The following is a 21,499-nucleotide window of genomic DNA, read 5'->3' on the forward strand; positions in this document are numbered from 1 at the left end:
TACCTTCTTGCTGTAAAGAATGGTTAATAAAGTCTACAACACTTTCCCTTCTGACACACACAAACTTATCTGTTATTCTTTGTCGATTTTAACAAAATCTACTACCCGAAAATGTTTGCATTTCAAGGACATCAACTAATTTTCTGTTTTACAGCAATTTGTCGTAAATTCCATTATTGAAGATATTCAATTTTCCCCACAAATGGTAGATTGGTTAAACCTTAGATGTTGAGCATGTCTTCCATATTACATATTACATATTACCCTCAATGTCAGGGTTGATTTCGGAAGTTTCGGAGGTATGAACTGTCGGAAACATTGTTGACAACAGAGGTGATATATCTTTTGATACAGTTCATACCTCCAAAACTTCTCTTCCCACCACAATCTAACCCCAGCTCAGCACCAAGCCCTCCGATCTCTCCGCAACAACTTGGACATCAAAATCATCCCTGCCGACAAAGGGTCCACCACAGTAGTCATGATTTCTTCTGACTATGTGGTGAATGCCTGCCAACTCTCTGATTCATCCACCTAAAAACCCACAACGGTTGATTCATCCACCACACACCTGAATAAAATCCGTGATTTTGTCCTATCCCGAGACTCCCCTGAAGGCCTATCCAACTCCACCATCTCCTCCCTCATACCTGACAACCCCCGCACCCCTACTTTCTACCTCCTCCCCAAAATTCACAAACCGAACAATCCCGGGATACCCTTGTGTCCAGCTACAATTCACCCACTGAACACATATCAGCTTTTCTAGACGCTCAGCTCCAAGCCCTGCCCTCCTACCTCCATGACACCAACCACTTCCTTGACATCATCCACAACTTACAATCTCTACCACCAAACACCATACTCACCACAGTTGATGTCACCTCCCTCTACACAAACATCCCCCATGCCCATGGCCTCCGTGACATGGAATCATTCCTTAACAGTCGACCCAAACCCCACAACCCCAGCACCCACTTCCTGATACAATCTTGTACTTACCTGCAACAACTTCTGCTTTGGAGACCAGCACTACCTGCAGATACGTGGCACAGTTATGGGTATCCGAATGGCCCCCTCTTATGCCAACCTGTTCATGGGCAGGCTGGAATAGGAATTTCTTGACTCCCAACAACTGAAACCACTCCTCTGGCTTAGATTCATAGATGACATTTTCCTCCTCTGGACACATGGCGAACCCTCCCTCATGACTTTCCTAAACCAACTGAACAACTACACCACCCTCAAATTCACCTGGTTCTACTCCAAAGACCAAGTGACCTTCCTAGATGTGGATACCCACATCGTGGGAGACCACTTGGAAACATTCATACATATCAAACCGACCAACCACCTCCAGTATCTACACTATTCCAGCTCACACCCCTACCACACCAAAAACACCATCCTATTTTCCCTAACCCTCAACTCTTCCCCCGCATCCTGCCAAAACTACAACCTACGCCTGCACCAAGCTCTAACCAACCGTGGCTACCCCTCCACTCTCATCAACAAACAAATCGCAAGAGCCACCTCCCACAACCGCACAAACAACCTAAAACCAACCTTCCGCTCTGATCACCCAATACCACCCCCACCTTACGAAAATCAGACATACCCTCCACTCCCTCCTTCCCATCCTACACCAGGGACATCTTTCGGGATAAACCTAGGGTCATCTTCCATCGCCCCCTCCCCCCCAACCTCAAGAACATCTTGGTCCAAAACACTCCCATCCCTTCCACACCACTCCCCCAGCTCACAGGTGAGACAAACTGAGGTGCAAGACCTGCCCCATACTCATCACCACCCTCACCCTCCTGATCCTCACCGCTGCAGGTGAGTTCACCCTTCACCCTAAGGGCACCTGCCACTCATCCAATCCCATTTACACCCTCATCTGCCAAATCTGTGGCAACTTCTACCTGGGCAAAACCTCCACCCCCTTGAACCTTAGGATCAATAACCACCGTTCCTCCACCCAAAACTCCGATTTCACAGTTGCCATCCATACCAACAGCCATAACAAATGTTTCCATGTGGCCATTCTCCATCTTACCCCCCCCCCCCCGACACATCTTTCCACAGGCAATGGAAATACAAAAACATTCAATTCGATCTTGCATATCCCTTAATTGTGTGGCAAATTGTAATGTAGTCCTGTTCTTTGACCCTATTGATTATTACTGTCAGAAACATGTATGACAATCATTGTTACAGTTTCTTCCATAATAGTAATTTTGATTTTTGTTATTCTTTACAGGTATTGATGGGAGTCATGGGATTGATTCTGGTGGCAGCCATGGCTCGTACAGTGATTATTACTTTAGGGACTCATTTGATCATTCATCATCTGAGTCCCAGCTGGATGTCGGAACCCACAAACATGCTTCTCATCGTCATGATGCTTACGGCCAGTCCCAAGGCACCCCAACCCCCTTGCATTTGAAGAGTGGTTCGAGTAAAAGTACCCTTCAGCAACGGAAATTCAATCTCATTCACGTTTTCATCCCCTCCTTCCTGTTTGTGGTGTTTGCTCTCGCAATTTTGGTGATAGTTGTGCTGGAGTCTGACTCTGAGCTGCTGAGCAGTGTTCGCCGGATGCCTGAGATGGTTGTGTTGCGGAAGGACTACTATGAACCCATGAAGGAGTATTTGAAGCAGAGACTTGGGAAGCTTTTGTAAATGATTTTTTTAAAAATACCCCTCTTCAAGTTATGTTCTCTTTGGTTTCATTGCATTTTTTGTCATAGATTCTCATTCCTACAAGTGCCTCTGGTGAGCAAGTATATATGCACAGCGTGAAATAACAAAGTAAGCCAAAAGATTGATTTATTGCAGTGAAGCTGGTAGACTCATGGCTACAAAAACTGAAATGAGATCAAGATGAACCGCAGACTTCATGGAAATGTGCATAACTGGTAAGATATTTTAAGTGAAATCATTTTGTACATATTCATTATTTATCATGTTACTACCTGCCTAGCATGCATTATTGCATGCTTTTTTCATTGTATTATAAGTGCATTGTGGAAGAAAAGATGTGTTCAGCAGTTGATGGGACTTGATTGATGGTGATTAGCAATGAATTGTATTTCATGAGCTGCTAGTTTTTTAATATAGCTTTCATATATTATTCAATTTATATATTTTTATGTTATAACATTTCTATTATTAATCTTTAAGCTTTTATTTTGAATTAAAACTTATATTATGTGCATTATTATTATTGAGCATACTGGTAGTATATACACATTAATATATTATTTTTTTCTGTTCTGTTGTTCAAAAGTTTATAAAATTATGGGAAGAAAGTGAGAAACTTGTTAAGGTTTTGCAGATGCTAGTAGATAGTTTCTATGTTTTTTTTTGGTTTTTTTTTGCTTTAACAACTCATGCCAAATAGTTGATCATAAGCATCATAAGGAAATCTGGAGTTGGAAATAATTGTGTATTCTTATTAATAATGAAGTAGATTTATTATTAATTTTGAATTGAATTGTCAAAGAAATAAGAGAACAAGGTTATTTGTATTCGTGTGCTGGAACATACAAACTGTACAATGAGTTAACTACACTCTTTGATCTGCTATGTAAGGAATAACCAATTCTTTTGTATTTTAACCTTAGCAGAATAAAGAGAGAAGTATTGTACATACATTATATATATATTTCACACTTTTATAGTTTTGTTTAAGACTTGTATTATTCATTGTATATAGCAATTTTATAATTACAAATGAGAATTCCTATACACACATGAGAATAAGGATGTTTGTTGACTTTGATTGTACAGCACATGTGTGTAGTTAGTCTTGTACATGACAAATTTATTTTAAGTACACAAGCTGTAGTAGCACAATTGAGAAGTGTATTGCACGGAGGTGGGTTTATTCTCACAAACTGCACTCATTTTTGAGACTTTTTATGCAGTGTGAATTGGATGTTGGTACGAGCAGTGTACAAAGGATTTACATATTTCATCACCGTAGTCACTATGCTCTATCCATAGATTATCATAAGGTATTTATTTCATGAGAAGTCATCTATCTATTAAGAACAATCCCATTTACAGAATTTGTATAAAATGAAATCTTTGATACCTATTAAAAAGCTTTCACACACCATTCCTTCCAAATAATCTGTTTCCGGCAGTTGAAAATGTTAAGCATATTAAAAATACCTTGAAATTTATTGGAAGGAATGGGAAATATATCATTCCAGTATATTTAAATACAGATAATAAATTATGAAAACATGTAATTGTTAATAAAATTCAATTAAAGTGAGAGTAGATATTTTGAGATGAATAAAAGTTTAATTAGTGTCAGAGTAATTTTTATATTTTCAAATAAGAAATAATAAAAACATGATGTGATGGGTTAAAAGTGCAGTAAAGGTCTGATAGTAGGGGATGCTCCTCCCCCCCCCCCTCAAGGTGTAAGGTTCAGAAGGTATCAAAGTACGGCATAAATAATAATAATAAACTAAACTGTCTGATAATTGCAAAGTTGTTAAAGTATGTGATACCCACACACTTCATGGTAATTTTGGATTATTTTGTAGGTTATTTTTCTTATATTGAAGCAAATATTATGTTCGTTTGTAGAGAATAGAAATTGGGGTGGATTTAATTTTATTATTAGTTTTTAAAGCCAATCTACAGGGTGGTGCACAAAATGTCATACCATTTAATTATCTCATTGGTTGTGTTCTCTATTAAAGTATGAGCATTGCAACTGTGTGAGCAAATGCTGTACTTCTTGGGTAAAGTTGTGTGGCATAATGAATCTGAATACATGCATACATGACCAGAAGGTTAAATGACTACAGATGGTTTACTGTTGGGGAGATGGTTACACAATATTCAAAAATCCACCCTACATTTTACACACTATTTCAACATTCTTGCTACAAAATGTTTTTCTAGGGAAGAGGTGCAAGTAGTTACATTTTTTTTTGTTCTTGTTGTTAGGTTAAGTAGTTAAATCTAATATCCCTTTCGAAAATTTTTTGTAGAAGTTGCACGTGAATAGGTTAGGCAGTTATGTTCAAAGCCTCTCTCATCGGTGTTTCTCATTACACAGGCCTGCATTGGTTTGAATGACTCACAGATGACTGTTGTCTCTGAATAATTTCAGCATGTTCAGTAAAAAATTAAATCCATTTTTACCCATCACGTATAGTTTTTTTCAGAAAACAGCAATATATTAACTGCCCTAATTTCACAATAAAATGTGTAGTTCCATCATGTCCTCAATAGATGACTATGTTTAGATGATGGTAAAATATTGGTTTTCTAGAATTCAAATCCTCCAATTTGAACTATAAATGCACATAGAATAGTAAGCATTTAATCCACCTTCCATGTTCACAAGACACATTGACATGAAAGTTGTCAACATTGATTATGTAAGTTCCATTTTTGAAATCCCTAATAAAAATTTCCTTCACAAAATGTTCAAAACTCAATGTAATAATGTACTGGGTTTATTGAACTTAATGACGTGGAGAAAAATTGTGATCTAGGGAAAAATCCTGACGTGATGGGAAGAAATTTGTCATATCCATCATCAGCATTCAAAATACTTCCAGAATCGCTTATTGGTTTGTAAACAACCGAAATTTCCTTTGTTTAAATTTATATTATTGCATTCTGGAATAGGCATAATGGAATGGCGAATATGAGAATTTTGATTGTGAAATTGTCAAAAATCCTGACTTGATAGGGGAAAATGCACATCATTTCCATGTTTATCACTCAAAATGCTTTCAGAATCACTTATTCATTTGGAAACAATATAAATTTTTCGTGCATAAATTTATTTTGATGTGTTACGTAATATATGTAATGGGGAATATGAGAATTTTGATTGTGAAATTGTGAAAAATCCTGACATAATGGGAAAAAGTGAATGTCATTTCCGTGATCAGCATTCAAAATACTTTAAGAAAATCACCTATTGATTTGATTTTACAATCACCTTGCTCAAAAAAATATACTGTTTCAGACTATCATCTAATCTCCATCAGTCCATAAAATACACTTGTCCATGCTCCAAAAACTTTGTCTTAAAAATAGTTAAAGCTTTATGTGAGGGTGAAACTTTCTGGAAGTTTGGTGGAGAAGCCATTTATAGAAGACCTGAGGAGATTTCTTGCAGAAACAAGGAGTATGGCCAGGATCCAGAGAATTTATTAATTTATTCACCTTAGGGATTTCAGTACTCCATCATTTCGTCAATATTATGTCAATTTAACATTTTTGTAAGTGATACACAGTGGTGGGGAGTGGGTTCCAAAACTGGGTGGGCAAGGTGCCAAAACTGGGGGACAAGGACAGTTTATTTTCCCTTGTTACATAAGGTTTAGCATGTGCCAGGGCAAAAGTGGCAAAATATGTGTGTGTTTGAGAAGGGGAGGCAACTGTCCCCCCACACCCCACTAATCACCGCCACTGGGGATACAGTATCATTTGTCTGATAATTAAAATCATGCAGATATAATATATTGTACTATATAATATATAATACATCTTGCAAAGGAATTAGTGAATATGTAGTACAATATCTGTACTCATTCCCTTATAGATTTGCATCAAGATATTCACTATAGAATAAAATAATGTTTTGGCATCAGTTATGTTTCTTAAACTCCACAACATTCATTCATTTGTAATGTTGAGGCAATTTGTTGTACAAGAGCTTTGTGATAAATATGGTTTGTTTCCTTTCGTGGTGGGCTCTATGCAAACAGTTGACAGCATGTACCAAAAATTCAAAGCTAATGTTTTGTACTGTTAGCATTTGTACATCTGAAAATTCTAGAAGTGTAAAGGGGCTCGATTGAAAGTCCAGGCAAATAAAGTGGCAATCGTAATGTTTAATTGTCTGCTAGTCTTTTGAATAATATATGATTTCTGCATAAAACAAATGGTATAACATTTTGGGTGCCATCATGAGTGTGAATTTTATGTATTATATTCCAAACACATTTTTTTTGTTCATATGTCTCATATGAAATTTCTTTACTTTTAGAGCATAAAAATTCATGATTTAAAGCCTTGTTGTAGTGCATTACTTGCTAATGATATGTAATTTATATTTTGTATGATTTTTACTATCAAGTTATGAGTACCTGCAGCAAATGAACAGAAAAATATTTATTTTAATTTTCTACTAAAGTGACACATATTTTTTAGATTATTTAAGCAACACATAATTTGCAAATCTATTTTAAAAGATAAATATGTAAAATATATTTTATTTTCCATTTAATGGTACATGCAAGGCAAATTGCATATTCAATTCTCTTCACAGAAATATATGTAGAAAGTTAAGAATTTTTGCGTAGCATGAAACAAAAATTGAGGCGCACACACACAGTGGATATATATCTGACATAGACAAACCACACATACACACACACTTGGAAGTCTTTCCTAACTGATATTCAATAGATATTAATTTGCTCATATTTCTACCAGAAAAGATCCATTTAAAAATATTTATGAATAATACTGTATTAATATTAATTCTGCATTCTCAATTTTTCAGAAACTATAGTTAAAAGATTCACATCTGAAGTATTTTGAACTTAAATTGAAACACAGAAATGGCTATGATATGCATAAGTAATTGATGTCCGTCTACTAGGTATTTGATCCTGATATCCAAAATTTGCTAACTGGGTAAGAATATGATTATAACCAGCCTTGCACAGCAGTTGCTAATATACATATTTAACTGATCCTGTAAATTAATCATTATGTATAAGTTTTGTAATTGCATTCTGTGAATGAAAACATATTTTAAACAAATTGAAATTAACACAACAGAAAAGTTACAATATGATTAACTTTGAAGATGATGAAGCAATGTTTTACATTCAAAATTAGAACTTTTTTTACCACTGACTTTAAATCTTGTTTGTTACCATAATGTATCCTGATACTCTGGCCCTGTGTTATCTTTACATACAAAAAGTGTTTTGTTTGTGTGTGTACTCTAAAGTCATTTATAAGAAGTTTGAGATAACAAAGGCTGTTCAGCAGCCTCGTCATCATTAGACAACACCAGGGTGTCTCCAGTGTTGTAGTGGTAACACTGTTGCCTTGTAATCGGTTGGTCCTGGTTTCAATTCCCTGTGGAGGAACATTGATAAGTGGTTTGGATTCCAATTTAAACTGTAGGTCCAGTCCCAATTAGCCTATTTGAGCATGAAGTGGACTCAAAACAAGAATATCCTGTCTAGCAAAGTTTGTTTCATTTAATCAATGCTCTGCCATGTCTATAACTGACAACACTGGAAAATTGAAGCCATCTATTCTCGGAAAATTGAATCCCTCTATTTTAGGCATGTACGTATTGTGTAATCTGTGGAAAGAATTGTCAACAGATTATATTTACATCTCTCCCACGATATTGTTACTGCACATGTCTTACATTTATTTTAATGCTACAAGCAACATTGTACTATAGTCTACATGCATTGTATTATACACATTGGTGTTCAGTTAAGCATTTATGTTTAATCTTCCTCCACATATCAGTGATTATCTTTCTATTTTCCGAACACAAGCAAAGCATTGTTCAAATTATCCATCATTCCTTTCCCCCCTTAATTTTTTCATCCTGTTCTTCCTGCATTCAATTGTTCACACAGCATCATGTGACGATCTAGTGGTTATTTACAAGATCTTTGCATTTAGTGGTGAAAGTAGTAAAATACTTTGATATGTCATTGGCAGCAGTAAACTTAAGAGCAGTGTCAACATCTGCATATGTAATGACTGTGGATCCTACAGCTACACACTTAAAAACGTCTTCACTTTATTTGATTTCTTTGTTGTGTGAACACATTCTTAAGTAGCAAGTTCCACATGCTTTACCATACATTTATTTTAGTTGTTTATACGATTTTTCCATTGCATTTTCAGTTGTATAGATAAGAAAATGTTCATTACTGACAAGAGTACTGTTTTCAGACTGCAATATACTGAACACAATAAAATATATTAGTTGTACAATTATATTACTGAAAACATTAAGAGTACAGTTCAACTACTTCAGATAGATGAACCAGTTGGACTACCAAAAATAGTAGGAAACATTAGCAATACAGTTCATCTACTGAAAACAGTAGAATCAGTTGGGCTACTAAAAACAGTAGAAAACATTAGCAGTACAGTTCAGCTACTGAAAACAGTAGACACAGTTGGACTACTGAAAACAGTAGAAGACAGTAGCATTACAGTTCATCTACTGAAAACAGTAGATATTTCAAAAGACCCATTCATCTACTGAAAACAGTGGACAGAATTTTCAGTAGCCTTTCTGTGCATAAAGTGGACTTAAAAAATGAAATCAAACAAAACATTTTATGTCGCAACTGAATGGGATTAAAATACAGTAGCAGCATTTTTTATCAATTATCCATGGTGTAATTGCAAACTTTTTAGGTCTTAAATTTTTTCGCATGTTGAACGTAGGAATGAAGTGTAGAATTCAAAAAAGGGAAAAGTTATATGTAAATTTTAAAATTACATTATGTCTTTAAAAAAGTATGAAAACATTACACACAAAATGTTATAAAAGTTCAGGTTTCCTATGAAAATACAATTCAAGAAGCTTTGCGGATACCAAATGCAAATAAAGAAAAGCATTCATATTTCAATATACATGCATGTACATTAGGGTTATATAGAAGTCAAATTTTAACCAATATTGATAAAGTACTAATTTAGATTTACCAGTACCAATTTTATCGATAAACATTCAGTGAAAAAACTAACTGTTTCTTAACCCCCTTAATAACTATGTATTCAAGCAACTGCAGGGCCTGCAGCAGAGTGGTTAGCGAAACCACTCTGCCTGATATGAAACTAGGTGCTCAATGCTCGAATTGTTGGTTTCATTATTAACACTTGGTAGCTGTGAAGATAATATTCCTTTTTATTTAGGCATTCAAAAACTGCCTAGTGATATTTTTTCTATTTGGTTATTGCTCTACAGCTGCAACAAAAAATTAAGCAATGTTTAATTTTGTGAACAAAACCATGATTTGCAACTAAATTATCATCTCTTTTCTGTCATGCATTTAATTTACACTTCGAAAATTTATCTCTTGCCTTATATATTTTGGAGAAAAGCTCTCCTGTATTGCAGTTCTTTGTGTTAATTTTTGTTATAATTTTTATTGTGTAAGACTAAGTTGTGGGTTAATTTTATACATATAATACTATAATAAAAATAATCAAAATTAGTATTTTGTATGAGGGAGTAAAATATCTATACAACTTTTTTCTTTCTGTGTAAATATTTTTTCATTAGACGTGGAAGTAGAACAGTTTAGATTAATTTTAGTTTTTCATAATTTTATTGTTTCCTTTAAGCTTTTCATTGTGTATTTTATATTAATGTATAATGATTAGAGAGGAAAAGGTAATCTAAGTTCATAAGCCATGTAATGTGTCTGTGGTTTTTCATATATATAAAAATTATCAAGAAATTACCATTGCTAATGTATTTCACAAGTGAGTTTTTACTGAAGTATGCCTTTCATTAACTGTATTTGAACAGTTAACTAGTTATTACGTTTACTGAAGTTGGGAAGGCATAACTTGAAACAGTTTCACCAGTATGACTATTGCATTTATGTTTTGTTTTACTAAAGATGTGCTTGGTTCAAGTATTAAGATCTATTGGCATAATAAGATGCCAGTGGATTTAAGCTAAATATGCATGCAATACATGGAATATGTTAAGGATAATTCAGTGGTGTTAAAGTTATTGTGTAAGACATTAAAACACATCCTCACTAGAAATACATCTTTCTGTTTTGGTGGCTCTTAAGACCCAGTCAAACATTTCTCTCCACAAGTTGCTCTTCATCCAGTAACATTTTTCTTCCACTTGCTTTCCTGTAGCATTCAGAACTGATGGCTTCAATGAAAAGTTTGTCAGCATTTGTTGTTTTGTTTTCTCATGTAGGTTTATTGTTGGACTGTTGTGAGCAACCATCATAACTCATAGCAAAAATTCCTTATTCAAAGTAAATAATTAGCCTTTGTAGGATATAGGTATTCCCAGAAAACTTAATGGTTTGACACAGGTGGTCCAGGGTTTGTTTCCATTTTTCTTCCAGCATCGTGAGATATGATTGAAAAATTACTTGAATAAAAAGAAGTAGATAATTCTTGTCTAGAATGTAGATAAAAGCTGTAGCTGTGCATCATCCAATGGGATGCAGACTTTGGCCACCAGAGTTTTGGGTAGAAAGTCAACCATAAATCTTCTCATTGCATAAAATGCTCACATGACAGTTGTAGACAGTTACAGCATCAAGGAGAGAATTATCTAACAGGAAATGTTTCAGGATAAATCTTTCCAATTTACAGTTGTAGATATATAGATGTAAACTTGCAACTTAATTCTTCTATAATATGTCCACAAGATTTAAAACACACTCTCACTTTACAAAGGATTGCTCTGTAGATGGGACCAAGTAAGAAGTAAAAAAAAAAAAAGTAATGCTACTTATTCTGAGTGCTCCGTGAGAAACTTTATATTTTTCCTTTGAAGCAGAAAAAGTTCACTTTGTACGGCATATTAATGTGTTGGAGATGATGGTTGTAGAAAGTTTATAACGCTCAACATCTTTTTGCTAACTAGGACATTTCAATGTTATACATACAGCATAGTATTTTCTACATCTTCAGATGCTTTTAGGAACATGAAATTAGCATGTTAGGGCTGCATTCCTGGGTAGCCAACCTAGGTTGGCCTGTTAAAACTTGTACCGTATGTTTAGTAGGAGGGATTTATTGACCTTTGCTATTCCCATGTTGTTCATGTTAAGTTGCAGGTCAGGTACAATGGTGACAAGAATCAGGTCTAATCTTTTGTCAATTAACACTACCAGATGCCAAAATATTGTGAAAGTAGAAGTGCTTTTGAAGAACAATTTATGTATGATATGTAACAGTATTAGATGATCATTTTTAAATGCATGATGATAAGACACATTGAGGTGGAGGGTTTCAAATTATTAACAGAGAAAACTTATCCTATCATGCATATAGGCTGTAATCTTTTAATTTTGTAAGAGAAGTAGAATTTATACATTCCATTAGTGTAAATTGATGTCTTATGTAAAAGGTGTAAAAAGTTTCCATAGATGGGTAATTAGATATTGTAAGCTGGAATTACAACTTCAAAATGTTTCTTACACTGTAAATAGAGTTAGTCTTCTTTAGGCTGTAGTTAAAAGTCCTGTTTCCCATTCCATATTTGGAATTCTTATGGACTAAGAAACTATACTATCATAGTATAACTTTGTACAATGATTACATTGGTGATGGTTTTGTGTGGTAATGAAGAGTTGTTTTTTGTTTGTATTTTTGGTACTGCAGTGTGTGTGTGTGATATGCCAAACATTTGGCACTTATGTGGTCAAAGTAGTTGCAGACTTTTCTCATCAGGGCTTGTGTTGCACACAACTATTATAATTTATGTATAGTGCAGTTTTCAAATGATTACATTACACTGTTACTCTTTTTATTTTTACATAATATATAACTTTGATAAGCACAATACTCTATAAAATGCCATTTATTAGAATCTAATATCTGAAACGTATTAACTGAAATTATAATACTGTACTAGAAATTGAAACAATTGAAAGTAGATCAGACTATATCTATCAATCCACCAAAGTTTTGTCATAATTTTACATTAAATAATGATATAATCAAAATCTATTTCTCTCCACAATGCTGTTGCCAAAATAATAAAAATTGTGCATTTTGGATAGTAACCAGTATAGTTAGACTCTGTGAAGGTGTTTCATGCATTTCTGTAGACACCATGAGATTCCTGGAATCCAGAAAAGTATCATCTCAGCTTTAGTGTGTGTGTGTGTGTGTGTGTGTGTGTGTGTGTGTGTGTGTGTATATATATATATATATATATATATATATATACACACACACACATACATACATACATAATAAAAAATAATTTAGTGAAAATATTAGTGGACTTCAAAATACCCACTTACTAACAGCATCAAAATACATGCAACAAATAAATATTTCTTTGAAAATATGTTCTCTGAAAGAACATCCGCTTTTTCTTCATTCATTTCTTGGAATAAAGCTGTCTGTCTCCAACAATATCTAATCAAGTGCATATAACTCTGGAAGTTCAATCTTATTTCGATTATAGGCCTCTCCGTTTGGCGTAGTGGTAACATTGTGCAATCAAGTGATCCCAATTTCAATACCCATGCAAGCGCATAGTGGTTTGGATCCCACTCTAAACTGTAGCCCCAGTCCCGATTAACCCATCTGAGGACATAAAACAAAAACTCGGTTATTTCGATTATTTATCTACTAAGTGAATGAATGCCAAAGAGGAAGAAAGCTACCAATTTTTTTTATATATATATATTTCTCTCTGCCCATTGCAAATAAATCCAAAGAGTCGAGAGTAGAAAGCAGATGGGACGAAAGGTGGGGCAAAAATTACTTTCCACAGTTCTTTGTCTTTCCATAAGATAACAGGTGTTTTTGTTTAATTTCCTAATTTGAAATCCAAATTAATGATTTTAAAGATCAATGTGCCTCCATGGCATGGTGCTATATGCATGGGGAACTTTACCTTTAACTAAAGTACAGAATATGTAATAACCATACTTTTTTTGTAATTCTAATTGCCTATTGTAAATTTGATATGGCAGAATTCCTGGTGAATAGAAAAGGTACCAGATGTATAATATGTGGAGATGTGATTTAAGTCCCTTTCCAATCTCTCAACCAAAGCATCAATGTGAGTGTGGGCATTATTTTTCAAGTGTCTGTTGATCAGTCCCATATAATTATCATGCACCATCATCATTACAATTAGCTAAAAGTGACACAAAATAAGAAAAAGGAAACAGACTACAAATCTTACATTTCAGTTGACTCCATGACTCAGTCTACTTTCTTCAAAAGTTTGATTTAAAAAGAGACCCAGTTCTTCTATTTAATACTGGTGTTGAATTGTTCTCATGTGAAGCAAATGCAACAACTTGATTTTGAAGATCTTTCTCTCTTATAGTGTGTTCAAGTCACCCATGTTTTCCTTCTGTGTCTGTAACAGTATAAAATCTGAGAATCTTTATAATTGAAAAAATAACATGCATATATTAAGTCAGCCTTTGTGGAAGTGATCAGCATAGAGTGCTGTGAAGCCAGAGATTCCAGGTTTGAGTCCTGCGTAAGTCATGGGTATATCATTGCATCATATAATCCAGTTCATCTTTCGTCCTCATCATCACAATTAACCCAAGAAGTAGAAAACTAATGTAAAGCAAGCGAAATAGAAAGAACAAAACATTAAATATCACAATCAATATTTTTTTGCTTCATTACATTAATCATAATAATAAAATAACCTATAGCATAACAGCCTGTGACCAGTGCCTACCTACTGACTTCCAGCCTCACTCTCACCAGAGGCGTGAGATAATCTAACTGGTCATGAGGTGACATGTGTTCAGCATGACAAATCCCCAGTCATTTTTATAAGTTTTCTATGACCGGAATACACTTTTCAGTTGTAGCTCCCCACTTTCCTCACGATGGTGGGTGGTGACCAATCCCATACACAGACGAAATCTCGGAAGAAAAGTAGTTGTGCTTTCCTCAGGAGACTCAAACTTGTGTGCATTCTGTACCTGGGACCTAAAGCTTACACCTTAGACCTCACAACCATGGTGCACAACTTTCATCACTTTACTACTGAAAGAGTTTCCAACCTATATAAAGCTACCAGATTGCAGTTCAGGAAGAATTTAAAAAATATCATAAACATCATACATTTTGAGCATAACATAATTTGCATAATCAAAATATGTCTTTCAGATAGATGAACAAAGGCTTCCTTTTGTGTTATCAGACAAAGACATTCCATTTCATGATTCAAACTTCTGTATCAACTGTGGAATTATTGTAATCAAAATCCTGTTTAAAACTGAAAATGTGTCATCTCAAATTATTTGTGAAAAATCAAGTAATATGTGTATATGTATTACAGTATTTGCTGCGAATAATTGTGTTCTATAGTTACTTCAAATCCTACATTTTGCGACAGTGTGTCCTACTTTTTGCTCATGGTGATCTAGTAGCCCTATATTATTGGTGATGCTACTTTAATGTCCATAATAAGCAAGATACATTTCCTTCTGTTGTTGCTACCCTTTGGTTAGGAAATATAGCACTCATGTTACTTCTGCTTTCTTTTGATGAAGTTCTAAGTAAAAAACAACCTTGCAAACAGTGTAATTATTTGAAACCTGTATTCTATTCTATATTATGTAATGCAAAAGTTGTAGATACTCACAAATTAGCACATACAAATATTTTCAGTCTGTGCACGTGCCTCATACTTTGTATTCTCTCGTGTGAAATTCTGTGCATTGAATTTTCAATGCTTGGAATCTTGTACCTAGGCATTAGGCATATCCAAAAATTAAGGAGTGAAGATTCAATGGAATCATGGAAGAATTGCAAATGATACATACTGTCAGCTGCCTTCATTGTTAGTTTGGAAGAGGTGAAAAAGATGTAATTTTTGTACTTAAAAAAAAAATGAATGCATAAGCAGGTTTTGAAAGGAGGATTTCTATTTGTAGAATGACCTGTGAAAATGGCTGTCTGGAAATGATGGAAATGATCAATAATTGGGAAATAAACCTGGATTAATTAACGTTTGTAGCTAGTGTATATTATATTCAGTGAAGTTTCCCTTTATGCAAAACATAAAAAGTCAAAATTCTATTCTGTACCTATTATTAACATTGCTTTTAAAAAGCATGGAAACTTCTTTAATTGAACAAACAGAAAAATCCAAAATACATAATTAATTATAAAAGAGTTTAACATTAATCTGTGAAAACAGTAATTGTGAGAACTATATAATGTGATTGCTCCTGGCATTATCTTTGAAAGCTAGTTGTCTCAGTCTGCTAGAATGTAAAAAGAAGAATGAAAAGATACCTGAACCATCCAGCATAGAAATACAATGGCTTGCAATTTCATTGTTTTTGTGTTGTTGTTTTTTTTCTAAAAATTGTTCCTTTTCCTTTCCATACTACCTTTTTAGACTTAAAATTGTTCAGTGTTGATCTAATTTACCCCATCCATATAGTTACAATGTCAGTATGTTCATTTCGAATGATGGAGGCACAAAGTGGTTCGGATCCCACTCTAAACCGTAGGTCTAGTCCTGATTACCCTTTCTGTGCATAAAGTCGACTTAAAAACACCAACTCAAACTCATTTCGAATGGAGTAAAGCACTGTAAACAGTACAGTCATGAACACATCTGGATTGTAAAGATACAGTTGACTTTCAATAAAATCGTTACAACCCAGAAGTGTCCATGACTGTACAATAATCCAGTAAAATTTGAACCATTGATTCATGATAGATTCAGTATTGGATGTGTTCACAAATAAATATTTATTACATGCATTTTGTATGCTCAAATTGTGGGTAAATAAATTAGAACATTGCATAGGTAGCAGTGACGTACCAGACGTCCTCACAACCACTGCAATGTTGGGGGTGAAGGGGAGCTGAGGTTGAGGGCCCCACAATGTTGTCCATGCATTGCAGGTCTTAGATCCAGACATAAAAAGAATGGAAAATGCAACAAGATGATCAAACGGTATTATTTGTATTTGTGATTTCTGAATACAACACTACAATTTTAATCACTTATTTGAGTCTTATCACCAGAGGCATACAGCTTTATTAGTGTGTGTGAAGATTGATTAGACTGCAAGTATTAAGACCCTTGTGGATAATTTGCCTTAAGAACGAGGCAATCTGATTTCATTAGATCTTAGATTTTATCAGATATATGACTGTGTTCCTGTTTGTGTCTAAGGTCTATCCTGGAGAATGAAAATCTGTCCAAAGAGGACATGATTGATGTGTTAATTTATTTTGCTTTTTTGTCCTTTTGGACAAAGGCAGTGGCTGCCTTCCATAGTGGCACAGCAAACTGCACTACACCACTGGGTAGAGGATAATCACAAACACTCCTGGATAGGACACTACTCAACACCACAGAGGATTATATGAGAGTGTGGCCATCTATATCTGTGGTGTGGGTCCACATTCCAGAGCCTCATGAGATTGCAAAATGCACTCCTGGGTGTAGTACTATGTGGGAAAGAGATTTATATTTGAGTAGCTTGAGAGAGGCATCGCTTGTACCAAGTAATAGCTAGAAATTAGGTATATTTTCCCAGATCTACTGATAAAATCGAAGATCCAGCGAACAGAGCGATAGTGGCAACTCCAAACTAGTGTTCCTATGCCGGTTTGTACCACACCCTAATGGTTTTCCCTGGAATTGGGAAAATAAAGGACGTGAAAACAAGTTTAGGACTTGCGTATTTTGGAATTGTAGGTCACTGTGACGTGACACGCTAAGCACACCTCTTAATGTTTCCCCTTTCCATTAAAACTTTTCAAGTGTCCCCTCCTCCTAGCATATGTAACCATTATATGTTCAAAGGCTACTAATCAGAACAATGACACATTTCCTGTTTACTGGTTGTAAGTAGGGATCTCGATTTGTGGTTGTTTTTTTTCTTTTTTTTCTCTGAATTAGTGTTACTTTTTAAACTTTTCAGTCTAATTTCCTCCCCAAAATTTTCGTCTGCCAAATATACATACAATCAGTGCTCCATCTATAAACCTCAAAACTCCACAGTACAGGGGCCCCAGGGTTAGAAGTCCTACACGGCAGAGCAGGGAATGAAAATCTAGTGGATAGAATAAAATTATTACTTACTTTGGGGACCCTGAAACCAGATTTGCTTACCTAAACAATGCTACATACCCAACCTAATGCACGACGAACTAATAGCATAAGCAGACGAATTACAGAAATGTTATGAAACAGGTTGGTCCATCATTACCAGCTGAATTGTTGTTTCTTAAGCAGCTCTCAAAAGTGATTTATCATTAAGTTTCATCTACACATGATTTTACAAAACTTCTGTATGAAAAGAACAATACAATTCCACCTGGCTCTCGAGAGCTATGCCGACCTCTGTAGCAGAGTGGTTAGTACAGTGTAGTATGAGTTTTTAATATGTATATCATGTATATCAAACAAGCTTTTGAGCACAGACAATTGTTACGCATTGCATTGTGGAGTATATTTATGAGGAACACAACTAAGATAAAACATTCCATGAAAAGACTATACTTCAAATTTTATTAAAACATATGTGATGTCCCAAATCACCCCACGTTTTGGGGTGATTTCGGACAAACAATTGTACAAACAGTTTGTCTGAATTTGTACCATTCTATGGGTGATTTCTGACACAAACATGAGTTTTAAAAAACGCAAAGGGCTACATAGAGACAAAATACATGCATAGATACAAATATCCATTACATAATCTGTATTGAACGAGACAATCACAATCACATAATTTGTGTTTAATTGTTCTTTCTTAAAGCATGCTTCCAGTAAAAAGTCACAGAATATCATATCCAAATGTGAATTCACCGCTCTTCTGTTGTGACTTTGGAAGAATCTCCATGATTTGATCTATTTCAATGGAATTCTCATCATCTACGGTTGGAAACAAAAAGACTCTTCTACTGTTATTATAAGAACACAGAAATTTCACATTAATATTTCTTGCGGCTACACCAGTTACAACACCAACATATTTTCGTGTTTGCTCTTTTTTGTTATCTGTGTATGTACATAGTCTTACCATAAATACTGTCCCAACGTTTGAGGGTGGCTGTACTTCCACCCGTACAACCGAGAGACGGCAAGAGCGGTAGCGTGAAGCGTGAGTCATTGCTTGTTGAGCTGGTCAAGTGGAAAGGTGTCTGTTGTAAGTGTTGAAGATGGAATGGGTTGAGTACGAAAATCGTGTGGCCGTTGTAGCATTGCACAAGGTAGGCAAATCACCAGGGGAGATTTTCAAAACCCTCCAGAAGCTCAAAATCTCCTAGAAATTTGTCTACCGCACTACCCAGCACTTTGATGAGACTGGTACTGTTAAAGATCGCCCACGGCAAGGAAGACCACGCACAGTACGAACACCAGAACTTGTGAAAGCAGTGGCGGCACGAGTGCGACGAAATCCTGTACGGAAACAGTCAGTGATGCCTCGTGAGCTAAAGATTTCAAAAATGTCGATGTCTCGTACGCTACGCAGTGACCTGAGACTCCATGTCTAGAAACGACGCAAAGGACATCTCTTGACAAGTGAACTGAAGCTCCAGAGGCTCCGGAAATCAAAGCGGTTACTTCAGCGTTACGCGGCAAATGGGCACCGTCGAATCCTTTTCACTGATGATAAAATTTTCAGAGTTGAGGAGACTTTCAATGCCCAAAATGACAGGGTGTATGCCACATCCTCTCGGGAAGCTGCTGACAAAGCCCCCAGGATCCAGAGGGGTCACCATCCTGCATCAGTCATGGTGTGGTGGGGTGTGAGCTACGAGGGCACAACGGATCTCCATTTTTGTGAAAAGGGGGTCAAAACTTCAGCCAAAGTGTACCAGCAGACAGTGCTTCAGAAACTATGCAAGAATCTTACCGACACCATCTTCCATGGAGAGAACTGGAGCTTCCAGCAGGACTCAGCCCCAGCACAATAAGCACGCACCACCCAGCAGTGGTTGGAGGCAAATGTTCCTGACTTCATGTCCACGTCAGATTGGCCCTCTGCCAGTCCAGACTTAAAAGCTTTGGACTACAAATTGTGGTCCAAGCTTCAGGAGATGGTTTGCAAGAAGAGACATCCCAATATTGACAGTTTAAAGCGGTCTCTTCAGAAGGCAGCTGCGGAGTTTCCACTTGATGTGTTGCGTAATTCCATTGATGAGTGGCCACGAAGACTTCAGAAGTGTGTCAGTGCTAAAGGTTGTCATTTCGAATAATTATTTGTGATTTTGGTTCATAATGCATCCATGCACCTCATGTTATTCTGATATTAAAATATCTCTCACCATTTTGTGTCTATTTACTTACAACTTTGGGACAGTATTTATGGTAAGACTAGGTATAATGTGCTGTTGCAAACACATCTTATCCTCTTCTAGAACACGAGTGCAGGTTTCTGACATGGGCATTCTCTCTTGTTGACCTTGAATTTCTGATTCATCACTGCTGTCTACATGCTCTGTTGTGTGTTAATTTTCCTGCCTTCACATCTCTTATGGCATTCTCCAAATCTTTCTTATCATAGTTTAGTTTCCATAATTCTGTCCTCCAACTTATTTTCTGTACATATTCAGCATTGTCCGTATTCACCCCAATGAAGCACTGTCTGCCACTTTAACTGCTGCTACGTTTATACTTGCAAATGCACACAGCTTACACTATCACAGAACTGTTCTTACACCTCCATTGTTGACACGTTCTTGCGACAAAAATTCCTAATTCCCATTATTTGTCAGCTATGGCCCAAAGTTTACGCTATTAAGGACAACAATGTAAATTATCTTTTAACGTCAGAGAAGTTTCACACATACATTGCAGTGGCGTAGCATGGGCATTTCAGTTGGGAACGACAAGTCTGAAGGAAGGGTCGGCCCTTTTTTGCTTAAAAATTTACTTATGGAATTAGTCGCCACAGGTCTTTTATTTGCGTGAAGTCAGCTAGGTTTTCAGTAAAACATGATCCATGCATGTTTTAGCTAGAAAATTAGATGCCTCACTATGCCACAAATTTTTGACCTTTCTACATGACGCAAGTCATTAAAAAACCTACCTGAATCATAAGCACCTCTGAAAAACAGTAGACATCATTGTTGTGTATGATCCAACTACTGATTGATTTGGTTTATTTTACTTCGCTTTTCTACCACTTTTGGTTAATCTCCGCGAATATGAATATGAGTGATGATATTGATGAAGCTACACTCACAAAGAACACCTGTGCTCATGCTGGGATTCGAACCAGGGACCTCTGTCATCTTGGCGAGCTGTGCAAAACACACTGACACGGAGGTAGGTGGATGATCCAACTATCGTACACTCAACTGACGTAACAGTGCCAATTAGTAATTCAGACCACTGTTTATTGCATCTTGAGAATGTTCATAAACATTTTAAAATAATTTTGTCCAGAGACCATTTGATGTTAAAGAGTTTTCAAATGAATGCTAAACATTTCCATTGACACAACATTAAGCAGTTAGATACTAACGAAATAAATAATAATAATAAAAATAGAATAGTTTTGCGGGTTAAGTGGTAGAGCAGCCACAGGCTGAACTTATACTACGAGGACTTCACCAACTTATTTGACAAAAACTGTGTTGATCTTTTAGTTTTTAATGCACATCGCTGTTCGTGCGATAAATTATACAATGCAATGGCCATTAAGAAATGGTATATTTGAGTTTGGTAAAGTTATGTCAGTCAATATTGTGTATTGTACCATCACGCAGCACGAGCGTG

General features: G+C 35.7%; 1 protein-coding gene across 7 annotated transcripts in view; it reads left to right on the forward strand.

Annotated features, from left to right (window-relative positions):
* Nucleotides 1-12,922, forward strand: part of Frmd5 (FERM domain containing) — a 366,456-nt gene extending 353,534 nt beyond the window's left edge. For all 7 annotated transcript variants that reach the window (XM_083130972.1, XM_083130979.1, XM_083130977.1 and 4 more), the window contains one exon: nucleotides 2,264-12,922. In XM_083130972.1, the coding sequence (XP_082987098.1) occupies nucleotides 2,264-2,685 (422 nt within the window). In that variant the 3' untranslated portion in view covers nucleotides 2,686-12,922. The remainder of the gene's footprint in view (nucleotides 1-2,263) is intronic.
* The last annotated feature ends 8,577 nt before the right edge of the window (nucleotides 12,923-21,499 follow it).

Source organism: Lepisma saccharinum, chromosome 11, assembly GCF_977018435.1.
Source record: "Lepisma saccharinum chromosome 11, izLepSacc3.1, whole genome shotgun sequence".
NCBI classification, from domain to species: domain Eukaryota; kingdom Metazoa; phylum Arthropoda; class Insecta; order Zygentoma; family Lepismatidae; genus Lepisma; species Lepisma saccharinum.